Source organism: Fringilla coelebs, assembly GCF_963513975.1.
Source record: "Fringilla coelebs genome assembly, chromosome: 1".
Classification (NCBI taxonomy): Eukaryota; Metazoa; Chordata; class Aves; order Passeriformes; family Fringillidae; genus Fringilla; species Fringilla coelebs.
In genome coordinates, this window is record NC_140028.1 from 139,637,521 (window position 1) to 139,656,167 (window position 18,647).

The following is an 18,647-nucleotide window of genomic DNA, read 5'->3' on the forward strand; positions in this document are numbered from 1 at the left end:
CCCAAAGGAGGCTGTTCCCTGTGGGAAGCCTGCACTGGGGAAGGCTCCTGGCAGGGATCTGTGGCTCCATGCTGGAGCAGGTCTGTGGGTGGGATCTGTGACCCTGTGGGGGACTGACACTGGAGCAGCCCATTCCTGAAGGACTGACCCCACGGAAGGGACGCACACTGAAACAGCTCCTGGAGAGCTGCAGCCTGTGGGTAAGGTTCACCTTGCAAGAACTGTCTCCCACAGGAAGGACCCCACTCTGGAGCAACACAAGATTGTGAGACCTCCCTCTGAGGAGAAAGGAGTGGCAGAGACAACCTGCAATGAACTGAGTGCAGCTCCCATTCCCCATCCCTGTGCACTGCTGGGAGGAGGAGGTAGCGAATTCATGAAGTAAAGATGAGTCCAGGAGGAAGGGAGGGGTCAGGGGAATATGCTTTAAGATTTGGTTTTATTTCTCATTACCCTACTCTGATTTGATTGACAAAAATTAAATTAATTTCCCCAAGTCAAGCTGGTTTCACCTGTGACAGTAATTGGTGAGTGATCTCTCCCTGGTCTTATCTCAACCCACAAGCTTTTTGCTGTGTTTTGCTTCCCTTATCCAGCTGAGGAGGGTGAGTGATGGAGCTGCTTGGTGAGCACCTTGTCCAAGGTCAACTCACCACAATTTTACTTAATTTCTGTAAATTAATTAATTTCTGTTGCCCGTGTTTAATTGCTAAACCTACTCTCCTAGAGAGCAGATTATATTCACACATGAAAAGAAAGCAGGAGTCAAATACAGTAACCTCTACTCAAGACACAGATTTCTGAAATCTGCACAATTGCATTTGATTAAAATTTAGTACAATATATTTTATTATCAAGACAGAAATCATGCTAAGAAGTAAACTGACACAGGTGACATGACTGGGCGTGACACAAGCTTTTAAAATCTTCATCTTGAACATAACTAAGTGCTCCTGTGTACACAGTAAGAGCATGTAGATCTTATTGTTCAGGAAATATGGATCAGTTCCTCTGGGCTAATTATTTTGAGACAACTTCCCTTCCTTCTGCAGCATTCAAGACAGTTGACATTTGAATTTGAAAGTCTTCATCCACTTTCAGGCAAATGTAAAATTTATCTGCACTGTAACATAGAGATAAAAAAAATACTAGATCTCATAACATCCATATTTTACTTAGGAGACCTCCCAATTTTAATGATGCTTCAAACATTCATAGAGCTCTTTAATTCCCTGCAATATGTGAAGATGATCTGAATAAGGTTTTTTTAAGTCACATCTCAGCTTTTTATGGAATTTATCTTTTTCTTATTATAAGGATCAGCACTGAATACTTCTCTTTGAGTACAGGTTTTGTCTGCTAAAATTTCTCAAGTAATATCAGAACACAAGTGCACTCCCAGGACAATATTTCATCATTAATAAGCTTAATCCCCATTGCCTGATTACAGCATCATTACAGATGTCTGGTTCACACACAGCACTTCAAACCCCCATGGAAAAAACAGAAGTTGAAATTTTCACACTACAAATGCACACAGGATATAAATTTGGACTGTGACATTTTCTGCTGTCAAACCTCCAGAAAGTCTTTACCAAATCCTGCAGATTGTCACAAATCCACACTGAGCCCAGATATTAGAGGAGGAAAATTCTAATTACTTATTTCTGTAGAAAGAAGGGGCCTCAACTGGGCTGTGTTTTACTGTGCTGCTCTGTGCAGCTTTGCATGAGGCAGCTTTTGGGTGCAATTTTCCTTCTACAATTTCTCTGCTTCAGCTGGCTGTTCACACCCCATAGCTCTTCCCTGGATGATATGGCTGCATAAACTACTGTGCTTATTATATATAAATTAGATGTTCACCACACTGGGAAATAAATGGATACATCCAACCATGGACAAAAATAAATATGACTTCTGTGACTGAATTGATTTTAATTTTTTTTCTTTTTTATACACATAACTGGTTTAATTCTCTCCACTCCATTCATTTCCATTCTCCTGTTGATACATATAAGATCTTAATATCTCCCTGCTGCTAAAATGTTTTCAGTTCTTAGGGTGTAAAACTGCATTATAATAATGAGTGAACTGTGCAAACATATTGTAGGCTCTTCTGATTTATGCTAGTAAGACAGGAGAGACTGGACACACATACAGGTAGGACCACAATGAATAGAAAACAGAAGAAATTTCTATACTTTAGAAAACAGAGGAGTCATCCTGCACAAAGCTAGGAGATTTACTTTGCAATGTTTAGATTTTTAAGCTATGTTCACCTTAATCTCTTCTAGATTTTAAAAAGGATAAATTTTTGAAAGGGTAGAAAACATTTTCTTCCTTCTATAATTGTCATCTCTGACAATGATTAAATTATACCAAGTGATAATAACATTTAAAAATTACCCACTAATTTGTGTAATTCAAATTCTTAGGCTTCTTCAATAAATCAGCAGCTCTCTCAACAAGTTAAGAGTTCTCCTTTTTTCTTGAATGTGATGCTGAACACGCCTTCTAAAGTCTCATTACCCTCAAGAGCTCAGCCAGCTCTGAGCTGAAGACAAAGTAGTTTTAAAAGAATAAAAAGGGCAGTTACAGTGGTAAAAGGTCTATTTTGTACAAACAGGAAAGTGACAGATTTGATGTGTCAGTTGCTGTTTGAGAAGAAAACAATTCTGGTAGCTTTAAGGTAAGGGGGAGAGGAAATCCATTCCTGTGATTTAATTAAATGTATTTTCAAAATGAACATAACACTTTCATTTGGAAGCAGTCTGGTCATGAACTGACAGAATGTTAAAAATTTTATTAAATTTTACTATAAGTGACTAGACTCTTATCTCCCAGAGAAGAAGTGTTTCATTTCTCACTAGTGCTGGATTTACCTTCTTGATTGTGGAAAGAATGTGTCTGGCATAACATTTCTGTCTTTCTAAGCCTATCCTTTGCAAAAAGTTGTGGGTTCCTCATTCAGCACCAACTGCAGGTCTAAATTCTCAACAGCAAAATGTGCTCCTGGGTAGAAATACAGACAGGATATAAAACAAAAAGCCAGGATCACCTCTGCAGTATTTTCAACCTCTCAAAAGGACACTGGTCCAGAGACCTGTAAAGAACAACTGAAGGACCTACACTGTCAACATCTTGTGATACTTCTCTTACAGCTGTCCTGCCTTTCAGCACTGTAAGCAGTGCTAAAAGTAAATCATGCTCTTCCTTCAAGTCTAATTTAAGGAAATGCATATGAGTTCTCAGGGAGTTCAATACAGATCTCTCTAAATTTAAAAACTACAAACAAGCAAGCAACAAGAACAAGAAATGCAGAAAATGTCACTTCTGAAACAATAGAAAACATCTAAAAACTGACAGTTGGGCACCACATTTTTTTAGTACTCATTCAAGAAAGAAAAAGAACATTTCAGAGCAATCTTAACAAGTAAAAGTCATGTGGGTGAATTGTTAAGGGAAAGTATAGATTCTTCAGGCAAGACAAAGAACACACTCTCCCTTTCCTGAAACAATAAGCAAGGTTGGTTGCAGATAAAAAGACTATGTGACGCAAAATCACAAAAATTACAAAATAAAGCACTGTCACTTAATGAAAGTAGTAGATTATACTGGGATGGAGAATAAGGAGAGAGATAACATTGTAATAAAACTAAGCAGAAGGGCCAAATGTTCTCTAATAATATTCAGAACAGACACTGTCCTTCCAAGCACTTCAACCCCCCTGGCTTTTTTTCACAGGAGACTCTTTCTGAAGATCCAGATACAGATGGATGACTGCTGAACTAATTATCCTAGTGTTCCACATTGGAAACCAGGTTGTTTTTTTAAGGACTGAGCCTCATGTAAGATTTGAATAGCAAATATGTTCTTACTGTAAGGGGCATCACTAAACTAACCAAGATCATTTTACTGCTCCTAGTTTAAGCCCCATATTTTCACAATTTGTGCACATGTAGTCAGGCTTACTGTACATGCAAATGACTGCTTAGAAGGCTGACTGCTCAGCTGTCTACAAAATTTCTGCAGCCACATACACAATCAAGACTAATTGCATGCCCATTTTTATGTAGCTGAGTGATTTGGAACAAGTGAGGCTTTTTTTCTCGAAGTACAGCTCAGACCACTCAAGAAGATCTTTGATCAACCTAATAGAAACGTTCTTTTCCCCTTATGCTACAGCCTGCTAATGGTGATCAGAAGTGGTTTTAAAAAATGGAAAGATGAAACTGATGCAGTTTATGCTTCTTCAGTGACTAATAATGCTCAAAATTATTTGCTTCACTTTTGAATCTCATTTCTCAAGGTCAGTGAAGTAATTTAGGCATCTACACGCTTCATTTCAAAACTGACAAACACTCTGCATCTGAACAGGAATTTCAAGAGAACATATCACTTCAAAAGAAATTTTAAACAAAAATTTAAAATGTCAGTTCAAAGTCTGGCTCAAGATTCTGTGTGGGGAAAACAGGAGAGTATAATGAAAAATGCATATAAATCTGTACACTTCAGATCCATGATGCAGGATATCTTACAGACAAGTTCAGGGTCCTGTCTTATACACTCTGATATATGAATCCAAGCAAATCAAGTAACTGTCCATAGATGTGCTCCACTCCAGAGCAAATATGATGCCATTTCAAATTAGCATACTCCCAAACTATGAAAGCCAACTTATTTGTGTCTCTAGCAGCTTCTTGCAGAAAGGAACTTGGGTGGAGCAGGGCTGAGTCCCACTGTGCCATGGCACTGAATGCCCAGTCCCCTGGTGGCACTTGCAGAGTTTCAGGTCAGCTCTGTACACAAGATGTAGCATTATTAACCTCAGTGAGGCCAACAAGTCAAACAGGAACACAAGGAACTCTGAAGAGCAAAGTCTTATAATCCTACTCACATCTACAATTTAACCATTTTTCTCTCCTGCACTGCGCAGAGGGGGCTCCTTTGTTTCAAGACTTATCTTCTAGAACAGAGCTGCTATGTCCTCTGTGTGACAGGGATGTAACTGCTACAGCTTTCCTGACAGTTCTGTCACTCATTTCTTTCCCTTTCTTTTTCTTCTTTTGCAAGGGAGAGGCCAAAAAGGAAGAGATAATCACAACTCCCATGGTCGGTGGCTAAGTCACCCTCTGGAAGTGGGGAGCTGTGGACTGAAGTCCTGATGCACTGAACACTTCAGACAAAAAATCAGCAAAATATTTGGTGGAACTAAGACCAACTTAAGAAACATGAGCTCACTGCTGACATTTTACTTCCTGAATTTTGTATTTAATTTAGCTATACAAACATGTAGTTATAGATAGAAATCATATGATGCAATGAGCAGCATATTCAGGGGCAAACAAATAAGATTAAGCTAATTTCCAGACCGAGTACTTCAAGCTTGTCTTAGTACAGCAGTATGAAAAGCAGCAGATATGAAATCTGAGTAGCACAATGTCCAGTGGAAAAGCAGTCTTTTGAATGCTTTAGTGAGCATCAGGCTAAATGCTGTGAGTTACTAAGTGCTCAAAGACTGAGCCTTAGAGCCATTTGCTATATAATTGGTTATTTATTATTTAGATGTGTTGGACCAAATTCCTCTCAGTTGCATTGGTTCAAACACTTGGAGCCAAAGAAGGAACACTCTGGGAGTGTCCTGGTGCATATGAGCTCAAAGTTCATCCTAACACTCCGGGTGTTCTATCAGTGGTCTTATTTTCTTTATTCTTTAGCTGCAAAGAACAATTTTTTTAAATTTATATTTACTATCAGTTTATACCAAAATGTATACAAACACAGGCTCACTGTCATGTCTTGCATTATCTTAATTTGCGTGAGCTATTAAGCTAGACTGCTATACAGCCTTAATGGCATATGAACATCAGCAATAACCCCTACATCTATATGCTAAAAGTTCAGGCCTTGACCTTTAAGGCAAGATAAACAGATATCCATTTTCATTTAGAAAAGCCAACAAACATTCCACATTGACTGAAACATATGACTGACCTTCTCTTCTGACTTTATTAAACAGCTAAATCCTATGAAAGTTCAGGTTATTTTAAAATGCCAAATCAGCAATAAATATTAAGAAATCATAATTACAGAAGCACATATTGTAGGGTTATTCTGTGATTGTCACCCTATATCATAAAGCTTATGCAATATATAAAAACACAGCTGTAATAAAGAAGGTATGTCTGTATTGAAAAAGAGTCAATTCTCATATACTACATCCATTATCAGTATGTATAGGTTAAATGAAAACTGAATTTTAAGATGACACCTTGCATGCCTTAATGCATGAGGCATGCATGAGTTTTTAAAGTAATTATGTTAACTGGTGAAACAACTGCTGCCTGTCAGCAGTTTGTTAAATTTGTCAGCAATTTGTTAAATATCTTTAAAGCCTGTATTATTTCAACATCCTTCCTTGGAAATAATCATCAAAAACAATCAACATCCCTACTGAACTCATATTTTCAACAAAATACTTGGGGCATCCTCAAGCAGATTGCTGCATTCATTGCTCCACATGTGTGTTCTTAGAGTGATCAAATGTCAAAATGGGAGGGCATGCTTCTTTCTACAGTGGATATTAACAAACAAAATACAGCAATGATAAAAAGGCATCTTTCCTTAGGCCCGTTTTCTTTATTTTTACCATGCATAAAACACAATTTCTACCTTTATCTATAGCCTGAGCTAGGTGCCATTCCACCATAAGTAGTATTCTCAAGTAAGCCAACTGTTAGAAACAAATATCCTCTTTAAATTTCTGAAATATATTCTAAATATATTTCAAAGTTCTTACTTTGAAAGTGAGACCTTTGTAAGAGCCATCAAACTCCTCTGGTATGAACTAGATGTTAAAGTATCTTTGAGATCACTTTTCAGCAACAGGTACCATGCATCTTCTTTACTCCAAACCCACCTAAGATATTAGCGCCAGCAGGAAAAAAATTATATTATAGCCTTGGGGGGAGTATTTCTGAAAGAGTATCCAGTGCAAGATGACCAAATATAACATCATATCACAGCCAAAAATCCATAAAATGCCAAATTATATTCTTGAATCTTATGAGGAGCTGTAACACCATATTTGTTTCACGCGAAAATATTGGGGTCCAAAATTATATATTTATTTGTTGGTGCTTTTTAAATAATATGAAATGTTTATTTCCACTTCTGGCCGAGAATTATTTTATGTACTGTCCAAGTAATACTTCTAAAGACTTCCACAGATAGAAAAAACCCAGGTAAAAATCACTGTAGTGACTGAGAGCATATTTATAAGCACACCGATTCCTTACTCAACCAATAACAGCAAGTTTTTCCAAGTAGGCTGATCTGAGCTGATGGCCTAGAGAAATTCTTGAAGGAGCATCAACAACAGAAGCAAACTGTCAACTCAACCTTATGTCATCCAAGTTTGCAGAGCTTAAAATTCAGCAACCAGAAAGAAGCAATCTGGTGGTTCATGCGAAGTTCATAGAAAGGAAAGCATAATGATAATGTGACAAGTAGCCTGGTACCTGTGAAACTGTAAAATCTCTACCATTCAGTGCACTGTCTTCAATGTCTTTCAATAAAAAGGTTAATTAATAAATATCATTAACATTAAGCACTTAAGAGTACCTTAAGGGGAATGTAGGCCAAGTTCATGGAGAATACTGTCACATGGGTAAACTTTCTGCTGTGTAATGTAAATACTGTTCTTGTTGCTAGAGACCAAATTATAGCTAATCTTAAACACGCTCATTTGAATACCATAAAGCTTACAGCATGTATAATTCTTTAAAAAAATCATTTCCCAAGAGCTAAGAATACTGGTATCTAAATGTCATTTTATTATACTTTCAACTATCTTAAAAGCATCTACACATTAACTACAAAAAAATACCAAATTTTCTCACATCATAAAAATTTCATGGATGTACCAATGCACCTAAATGTGCACATATAACACAGATGTTGAGATAAGCACACACTACCTTAAATAGTGTCTCTCACCCCCATTCAACTTATATTAGCGTAAGGGCCAAGACAGGAAATATCACATAACATCTCAACCAAACGTTCCAACATCTCAGTGGAAAAAAATGAAAGCTTTAGCTGGAAATCAGAATGTCCAATTTACCAAGTGGATCCAAAACACTCTTAAAATCTAAAGGCAAAACTCAAATTTGAAAAGTCTTAACTGTGAAGTGCAGAACATGGGCCATTTTTGCTTAGTTGTTTACATTAAATAGTTCACCACTCCTGGGTCTTGGCCAACAGAATTTGAGGCATTTACTGCACTACTTTATTAGCTGAGAAACAGAAAAAAATGTTATAGCACTCCTCAAAATGGCCTTTTGCAGGAATGCTGCACATGCTGAAGGCAGGGTGGGAAACAGAAAAAAATGCTAAAGCACTCCTCAAAATGGCCTTTTGCAGGCATGCTGCACACCCTGAAGGCAGGGTGGGTCTCCTCTCCTGGTCCTGCTCTCAGGGACAACTCAGTGCCTTGGCTGCAAAATGAGCCCACTGCACTCCCCGTGCTCCTGCCAGCCTTCCTGCCCAGGACAGCGGCACTGGGCACACACACATACCCTACACACACATCTCCTGCTGCACAAGGAGCACACTCGTGCCTTACCTTTCCTTAGCTGTATACTGAGCCTCTTCCCTATCTTTTTGGTGTTATAGCCACTGTTGGCAGTGGAGGTGAGAACTTTCTGAGGTGACGGTACCAGGCCGGAGGGTGGTTTCCCTGATGAGTTGACACTATGAGGTAGCTGTGAGTAGGAGTCTGTCTGGTCAGAGTGGTTACCCACTCGAGACATTCTCTGTAAGGTGTGAAGTCCAGAATTGTTCATGCTTTTCCCCTCGGCATACTGGGAGTCGGGGCTGAAGCGGCTGGAGTAGAAGACGCTCTCGCTCTGGGACAGCTGCTCGTACTGCTCCTTATTCGCCGCGGGCACCACGTGGAACCAAATGAACGGCGTACGCATGGCTTGGCGGAACATATGCTGTGCTCTAGGTTTTCAAGTGAACAGAAAATCAGCAAATTAGGACTGGCAGACTATGAGATATTATAAGCATAATTACTGATGTTAATTAAGCAACACGAGCTGACAGACACATTGCACTCAAGCATAAACCATAAAACTTGAATCTGTTCGCTCGTCTATTTGGTCTGCTTTTCGCTAAGGTTTACTGCTTTAGGGCAACACTATGGTTAAATATGCTTCATGACTAATGTAGCAAATACTGGATTCAGAAAAGCAAAAATTTTAACCACAGTCATGACATGCAGACAGTTCTGTAGCAGGACTGTAGTGTCCTTTCGTTTTGAACCTTGATAATTGTAGTAATTGCAATAACTGCTACCACAGTGACAACAGAACAATTAGAAAGAAAATTACTAATTATAAAAGACCATGTATTCCACAATTTTCTGATTATATGGAGTCTTGCAACCAGTCCAGCTTACAATTCAATTTTTTTCAGCGGGTAGTATATCAGAATACAACACTAAGAGATGGGGAAAAAATGCTCAATCCTGTACAGACAGACACTGGGCTTCAAGGTCACAATCCAAAGTATTCAAAGACAACAAGGTCTCTTCACAGTCTTTACAAACTGTGATTCAGAACCTTAGAACAAGCAGAGACAAGCTGCTTCCAACCATATGGTACAGGGTGATGTTTCAATTCAGGTTAGAGTCAAAGAAATTAAAGCCACATTTCAAATATATGTTAAGTGTAAGATGATCAGAACGAATTATATTTGGCCCTCAGTGTGTTACGAATTTCAGAACAATATGATCAGCCACGAAATCACTCATTACCTGCATACCTCTTCTATTTTTCTCTTACCTGAGTGTGAACTACAATTTCCTCTTAAAAGTATGATTCATTTCGAGATTCTATCAAGTCCAGAAAACTACTAAGCAAATACTGATCTCTCAGACTTCTCCAGGAAGTTTCTACATATACAGAACCTTTAGTTCTCACACAATCAAGAAATCACACATTTTTTAAATGTTAAAAATAAAGTCCTCATGTTGTCCATTTATATTGATGGTGCAATGCAAATATAAGAGCAAAAGTCATATGGGAATTTCAAGAAAAACCGATTACCAATATAAGAAGAAAAGAATCCATCACATATAAAAACAATCAAGTGAGAATTGCATATACTCTAATGACAATAATTATCCTGGGTTTTTCATTAGTCTGTTTATATAAAAGCCACTGATGTCCTTAAGTGTATCTTTTCTTTATTAGAAAGGCAAGCTTAGAGGTTTCTTTCTTACCTTCCCCAAATTATTCCAAGGTGCTAAAAACCAAATAATGCAATGTAAGGTGTGGTAAGAACACTTACTGCTCAAATCGCCTGTTCCGCAGGTCTCCGTCATTAATCCTGACAATGCAATCGTTCTCACGGAAAAGGTTTTCTTGTTCAGCTTTTCCACCCTTCTCCAATCGCTTCACCAGCAGCCCCAGGGTTCTGGAACATTAAGATTACTCATTATTACTACCTGAATAATTTGCAACATAGAAAATCCTATTGATTTAATATTTTACCAGGATCACTACAGAAACTATATTTTAAAACCATCTTTACCTTGAAGTAGGATAGCACAGTTTCAAATAATTTCAAGAATTATCTGATTTATTATCCCTTTTCCATGAAACAAAAAGCCTAGGTGTATCAAACATGTTAAAAGTTAGAATGAACAGGCTGTGGGATGACAGCACATCCATCCTTGAAAAAGACCAAGATTTCTGTGTAGTAAAAACTCCAAGAACCACCACACATCTGAGAAAAGATATCTTTTCTGCTAGTTAACTGAAGCTGAATAGATTTAATTTAAAATTTGAATTTTTGAATTAGAAGAGAATGCCACAACCTTCACTACTCCTGTGCAAGTGAAACGTGGGGTCATCTCATGTAATAAACAGCCTGTAATAAGGGGATGGATAGAGAATTCAATAATTTCATGAAGACCAAATGCTTTTATTTTTAAATCTTAACTTTTTTTAATAAAATAAAAAAGATGAAATTAAAAATTTAAATGGTCTTTCTATATTCAGAATCTTGTCTTAAATTAATTGGCTGAAGAAAATTTCCATTTTATAGCCTTTGTCCAATGAGTTAGTCCCTCCCCTCTGTATCGCGCTTACCCACAATCATCTTAAGGACATATTTACAGAAAAAAGGTAAACAAATATTCAACCTGAAATTATGAAAAAGGATCCTGAAGAAAGGACTTCTGAGGTACTGGCAGGATAGTATGCAAAGTCAGTGATGTTTTTATACCTGAACTCTCTACCTGAAGGAGAACTTAATCTTCAGGATTATTCTTGCATCAACACTGCACTTGATTTTTTTTTTTTTAGGAAGATCAGCTTCACAGTGAAATCCCACAGGATGTGGGATCAGTGGGTCAAACTCACATCAGTCAAGTCAACAGCATTACTTTTTTCAGAATTCATTTCAAGGCATGGCGAGAAAAATACTTGTTCCAAATCAGCAGGAATTGGAAGACCACAGATGACTTTTAAGCAGAAACCTTTCAGTGATCACAGCACTTCCATTCACACGTAATACCTCAGAGTAAATCAGCAGTCAGTGGTGCTTAAAAGGACTCCTTGAGTGCTCAAAAGTTATGTATGCACTTGAGCACTTCATCAAACAGGTCAAAAAAGCAAAATTAAATTATTTCTTCCACTTTCAATTCTTCATTTACCAATTTATCACCAGCATAACCAAATAATACATTTTTTATAGAATAGTCATATATTTTCTCCCACAAAGCAGATGAAGGAGTAGGAGAAATGATCCTAGTAGTATTTCCATTTTGGAACCACCTAGAGACATTAAGATATAATGTTGAAAGGATCTATAAATGTAAACAGACCATGAGGAAAAAAAAACCATAAATTCTGACAACACAAATCATCAAATGAAGCTTGAGTCAGACACTCGCATGACAAGAAACTCTACAAGTCCACAACAGTGACACACTAACCTAATGACCATGTTGCACTACAATTATTCATTATTACATTATGTAGTCACAGGAAGTAAAACAAAACAAACTTTAAAATATTGATTCAACCCCTTTTTTCCTTCTGTTCACTAAAAAAAAAGTGTTGAAGGCAGTCTCAGATTTTTAAAACTGATAAATAAAGAAATTATGGATGGTTTGATAGTTCCATGAAGAACCAAACTAACAGTTATATTAATAGTAAAAAGGAAAACTACTTCTATGGCTTCACTATGCTATTTTTATCAGAATTATAGTTTTGACACATAGAAAACTGATGTGTTAGAAAACAAGTTTGTGACTTCTTCACTTTGTGAGCTGATGAATTTCTTTTAGGGAGATTGTCTTTGAGCCACAAAGTGAAGCCACTGTAACTCTAAATGAGGAAGAGATAGGCAAAGGAAATTATAAAATAGGGAATGCTACATTTAAGAGAAAACCAACAAAATACTTGAGCAAGAAAGAAAGGAGCTGCATCTACTCTTCTTTCACTTGATGCCCAAGAGCTCTTTGATGCAGGCGTACTCCTCTGCAATGCCCAAAGACAATTCAGAATTTGTGTGTGCCTGCAGTGCTTGCACAAGAGCATACAAAGAAACAACAAAAGGTGTTTGGTTTATATGGTTAACTATAAAAAAGTACCAAAATATCAAAACAATATCTACACAAAGTACAACAATCTATGTTAATATAATGACAATACACAACACAAAATAATGTGGCTATTTCATCCCAATGTCTCCATGTACTTAGGATTACAAAATAATTGCTCTATCAATAGTTTTGACATAGCATTTTTTTGAAATGTTGCTTTCTACTGTCTCACATTCTAAATTCATATCAAATTATTAATGCAAGATGCACCTTTATGCATGGTTTGACATTTCCTAAATTGATTCCACTTAGGCTTTCAAATCTGTAAAAATATTACTAATCCTAACCAATAGTAGAATAACGGAACAGATAAATAAACTACCAGTCAAAATTGTAAATAATCTCATTAAACAAAGGCTACAAGTTCTGTTAATGAAAGACTGCTCATTTCTAACATGGCATATGGTGCTCGTGAGGATTTTGCATTTTAGCAAATGTTAGAGCTAGGTTAAGCAAGGAATATAAAGCTAAAGTCACTGAGAGCAAATTCAAGGCTGGATGAACAGACTGAGTCAAACCTGAAACCAGGCTTCTCACAGTGCCTTTTCATTTATTTAATTTTTTACATAAACACATGGCACAAAAGATCCCTTTAGACACATTTCCAGAAACAATTTCCCAAATGAGGGTTTGCATAGCAGAGAAAACTAGAACTACGGAAAATGTGTGTTCTTCAAAAATTAACAAAAGCCTTCCAACTTCCTACAGTATTTCTCCAGCATACTATGGCTAAATATAAGAATGTGACTCTAAAAAAGACTTGCTGGCAATTCATGTTTGTTGTTGCAGCAACTGGGGATAAACAGAGTAGACCTGATCTTGCAAATATGCAGTAACCTAAAAACAAATTGGATTTTTTCCCTTGCCATATGCCACCATCATTAATCCTGCAAAGTGGAGTTATACTACAGCTTCACTATTACGTTTCCTACATTAGAAAGACATAAATTTTGAAAGCATCAAAACTTATCTGGTATAAAGTATCAAAGTCAGTATATACATGTTTTTTTAAACACAACCATATAGCGTACCAATGTATGGGTATATTTGAATTTGCTTAATTTTGTCCAGTTAAAGTAAGTCAACACAGTTTCTAATACAAATTCTTCCATTACAAAACTTCTCAATTCCAACCTTTTCAAGAATGAGATTAATAATCACGTGAACCTTCGCAAAACACTCTGCAAGCCTACAATCCTGTTGAAACAATAATAAATAAAAATGTTTTACCTGTGCTGTTTTAGACTAACATTAGCTGACATGGAAACAGAAGGGAAACTGCCAAAGCACAGAGCTCAATCTTTGTATTTATTTTAAATACCTGACTGGGAATGTAAGCAGCTGAGATTATATCAGCATTTGCACCACTGTATTTCCACGAGGTTCATTACTCTAATTATACTACTAAAATAAACTCAGCTACATGTGTTAACACTTCAGTTCTCAGTATAAATTACAAGCAATGATAAAACTAGAAATAAGCAGCGATTTTTTTATTGACATCTAAATTGCCTGACTTAGTTGGGGTAGTTTGTGAAATGCAAACTCTCCACATGTCATCCAGATGTATGGAAATGATGATAATTTACCTTAATAAAAACTGACAGTGGAAGTTAAAATAAAAACTGACACTGAGCATCTAGAATATGATTTGGCCATCATGGCCCATTGTATGTACAAACTGAAGTTATTTATCTATTTACCTGCAAGCTAAATGTAGTGTAATCAAATCAGACAGAATAGAAAATAGCCAATTTAAATGTTTATGTTAAGTCGCTGACATGAAAAGGCAAAAACTAGATTAAGGTACAAAAATAAGGTTTGATTGAAAAGCTGATGTGCAGCGGTTTCATTCTTAGAAAGATCTCTGAAAAGTTCTATAAGACCACAACCACAGTATAAAATTCCTAGATTCAGAGGTCAGAGTAGGAAAATTGGCTCGTTTGTTCAAGTTAAATTATTGTGGCTACTCAAAGCTAAATTGTACATAAAGTCCTTTACCCAACATTGACATCATAGCGCTACTGTGGAGGCATTTAAATTTCATGCCTGAAGTCCAGAACCAATTTCCAATCTTTGGAAACCACTCCTCAGCTTTTTAGCTTGATTAGTACTTCAAATTATGCTTATAAAACTTCTTAAAGGCTGAGATCAGACAGTTTGAAATCAGATACAAGAGTGAGGGAATGGTACATTCAATCCACAGAGAATTTTTTCCCCATACATATGTTTTTGAAAGCCATTGCTACCTGTGAGACTTAAAAGGCTGGGAATGCAGAAGAATAAATGGAGAGTCAGACAGCACAGACCTCCTACTTGATCAAAGAGAATATGATCACTAGAGAGGCACCTTGAAGGCAATATTATGGACTCTCACTATAGACAATGGCCATTAGCTATTACTTCAGTTTTCTTTGTACCTTGAGTACAAGACTAAAATTTTTACAGTGACACATGAGGTGAATTGATAAACTCTACAAAATGAAGGATATTTCCAATTTTTAAAAAATAGAGTATAAAAAAAATTCAAATTTCTAGATTTCCAGTAAGGGTAGTTAGGGTTTGTGTATGTTTAAACACCCACCTCCATTTGATGCTTTTCTTTCTTTTTAACCAAACCTGCTAAATTTGTCATTTAAACTGACAAAAATTCCCTTTTTTCCTTTCTTTTGAGACTTCCTAATATTTTAAGACATTCAGGATATATTAAAAAAAAAAAAATTTTAGCTGCAGGTGTTAGATGTACAGTTAATCATGGATTTTGTGGCATATTTCAACAGGAAAAAAAACTGGCAGAACTGTGCATACCTGTCTGTATCAAAGTAACATGTCTGATACTTATTAGTGGATGTTCATTGAGGGGTTTTCAGATGAATATCCAAATCCTTTTCAGTTCTGCTTTACTAAGTAGACTTCAGAGTAGACTTGGGACTATGGGACTCTGATTTCCATATCATTATTCACAGAGATTTCTGATGTTCTCTCATTTATTCCTTGTGTCAATTGAATCTCTTTCCAAAGACAGACATGGCAGGATTTCAGAAGAGCAGCTAGGGTACAGAGCTTGAGATTTCAAAAGCAGAAGAGGCCATATAATGGTAAATTAGGCTATAATTGCTGTTGAGCTTTCAGAGAACTTGGTGCATCCTCACTTAAACATCAACAGAACATCCCACATCATCCAGGCTGCTCAAATGAGATTCTTAAGGGACTGTTTGCTTCTGTCTCTGAGCACCTAATAAGAAGGAAGGATTGGTGGTATGGTAATTTTGCACAGAGTTAGAATTTTCTTTCCTTTCATATTTTTCTCTCATTCATTCCCTCTTTTTTCTACTCTTATCTGAACACTTTCCTACTTGCCTTCTCTTCTTCCTTCATTCTACTTTCATTTTCATGCCTCCTTTTCTGCTCAGCACTGCATCTATGCCATTGCAAAAATGTGCCAGCAGGTTTGCAAACAAAACTTTTATCCTTAAAAAATGCATAACCATAAGGTGATGAATATGTATTCCCTCCTCCCTTTTGATAAGGTGAATAAAATCTGCTAACAAAATCATATGATCAAATAGGCCAATAAAAGAGAGAAACATTTCTAGAGGCAAAACCAGAAGGATAACAAGGAAACATACATAGAATAAAGTTTTACTATGTCTTTACAAATCAATAGTACTTTTCCCAGAGAAATACAGGGGTTTTTATTTTTAAAAAGTCTCAGTTTTACTGGCAACAGAAATAATTTGTAGCATCTATATAGATGAGGCAGAGACCTTTACAGATTTTGTTCAAGATCAAGTCAGTACTCAAAAGATTCTTATTCCAAACCCCCAAAAGACCACGAAAAAGCCAAATATTTTCTCAACAGAAGTAAAGGACATAGTTATGGCACATATTTTTTTATAGTTTTGGAGTGTTTCCTTTCTGGTATAAATTTTTTGGCGGGAGAAGGCTCCTGCTCATTGCATAGGGAAAAAAAGGTGAATTGCATAATAATTTTTCAAGCTATTGATTCAATAACCATTGCCTATTGAGTAACATTTTCAAAAGCAAGAGAAAGAAACTACAAGAAAAGTACCTGAAAACACAGCATAACTGGAATTGAAGAGTAAGCAAATATAAAACAACAATGGGACAGTGGACTAATCTATATGACAAATGACATCTTGTCTTTTTGGACATCCCTCAAAGTCTTTACTCAGTCCTGCGTTTGGTTTTCTATAATTGGGTTTGTACTAAGCACATCCCCTGATCAAGTTATTAAAAGCAGGGAGTTGTAGGCTGATTGTAGCAGGAAGAATTATTTTTTGCAGCCAGGGGAAGAACAAAGAGCAGCTATGTGCCACAGTGAGAAATAAGTAGGAAGCAGAAGATCCCTGCCATGCATCTGCTCTCCCTCTGAATCTAGCAAAAGGAGAAACAAGTGTGTCATAACCAGGAGGGGAAAAAAATTAATCAAATCCCCACCAATTGCTTCAAACCTGAACCTGTGTTCCTTCCCCTGCCCACACTGGAGGCAGTTGGAGAAAAATGTGTTTATCCTACCTGAAAGCATGCAGAGACGTGGGTATGCAGAGAGTAAAGCAGCAGCACAACACATTAGAATCAATCCCAAGCAATGAACTCTGCTATTCCTTCATTAGAACACACACAGCACGGCAGAAAACTTTTGGAAATATTCTAGACCCTCCCCAACTCTGCTCCTCTACACTTTCAAGACATGGGTGTGTTTCCCCTCTTCAGCAGATTATTTTGTAGAGCGTCAAAAAAACTCAGCAATTACACATATGGTCCATTTTTCAATGAAATGAGTTCTAGTAGTATGAAGAAAAAGAGGATACATTTTAATATAAAAATTATTTCCCTCATAATAGAATTTGCTTTTCCACTATGTCCTGACTTGAAACATCTATATTTAAAATTGGCTTTCCTGAAGTAAAACTTCGTAATATAATTTTGCATGCTATAGTTAAATTTCTTTTTAAAAAATATTCATATTTTATTTCTGTGTTTATGGCTTTTTTTCTTTAACATGGTCTCATTATGTATGAACAGTTAAGCTTTGCCTCAGACTTGACAACCACATTCACAGGCTGGAAGCAAATTTTACTCAAGTTAAAATTCTTATTCAAAATGTCAAAATACATATTTTAACATCAGCATTATTAAACAAGTTCTTAGTAGGCAGCTGACATTCTTAAACCAGTCTTTTCCTTGGCCTTCACACTGCTGAAATCCCAGATAACTGTGGGAACATTTCAACCATTCCTACCTCGATCTCATTTACTTCTGAGTTATGTTTGAAGTACTGTGCACTCACGGTCTTTCCATCCCCACTCTGAATTTACTGAATTTCAGATTATGAAGAGAAGAATTCACCACTTAACAGAAGTTTGCTCTTAATACTTGTAGACCCTAGAAAAAGTAGCTTTCAAGTAAGACAAATTACATTTTGTCATAATGCATGTCAGTGTATGAACAGCTCATACTCTTCAGGCTATGAAAGCACTGGGTTTCAAGTAACAAGTGCAAATAAAGTTCTTATACTGTGTTTAAAATCACATGAAGATATTCGGTATAGAAGGAAAAATACCTAAAACACTCTAGTATTTCTGAAAATAGCATATTAATATTTGAGAGATACACTTGTATAGCAAATTAGTTTTGGTAATTTGTTAGTTTTTAATTATAAAACTGAAATTGCTACTGGGACCACAGACACAAGAATATAACACCCCTTTTCATGTGCAAAGACTACTTTTAAGATACATATATTTGTTCCCCTTTTCCTTTAAGAGAGAAAATACAGTGTGTACTTAGAATATACAAACACAGTATAAAATTTGCATATATTGCTGAAAAATTATCATTTCTCAAGATACTTAAATTTTCAAATCCATCACTAATTAATACAAAAGTTTAGCTTTTTTTCTGAGACTATTTTCATGACTCTAAACACTAAAACTCTGCATTA

General features: G+C 36.4%; 1 protein-coding gene across 11 annotated transcripts in view; it reads right to left on the bottom strand.

The window, feature by feature from the left end:
- The window catches only part of PARD3 (par-3 family cell polarity regulator), a 443,962-nt gene that overhangs the window by 195,123 nt on the left and 230,192 nt on the right, over positions 1–18,647 (bottom strand). For all 11 annotated transcript variants that reach the window (XM_084221270.1, XM_084221269.1, XM_084221268.1 and 8 more), the window contains 2 exons: positions 10,357–10,482; positions 8,627–9,006 (listed from right to left, as the gene is read on the bottom strand). In XM_084221270.1, coding sequence (XP_084077396.1) covers positions 8,627–9,006; positions 10,357–10,482 — 506 coding nt within the window. The remainder of the gene's footprint in view (positions 1–8,626; positions 9,007–10,356; positions 10,483–18,647) is intronic.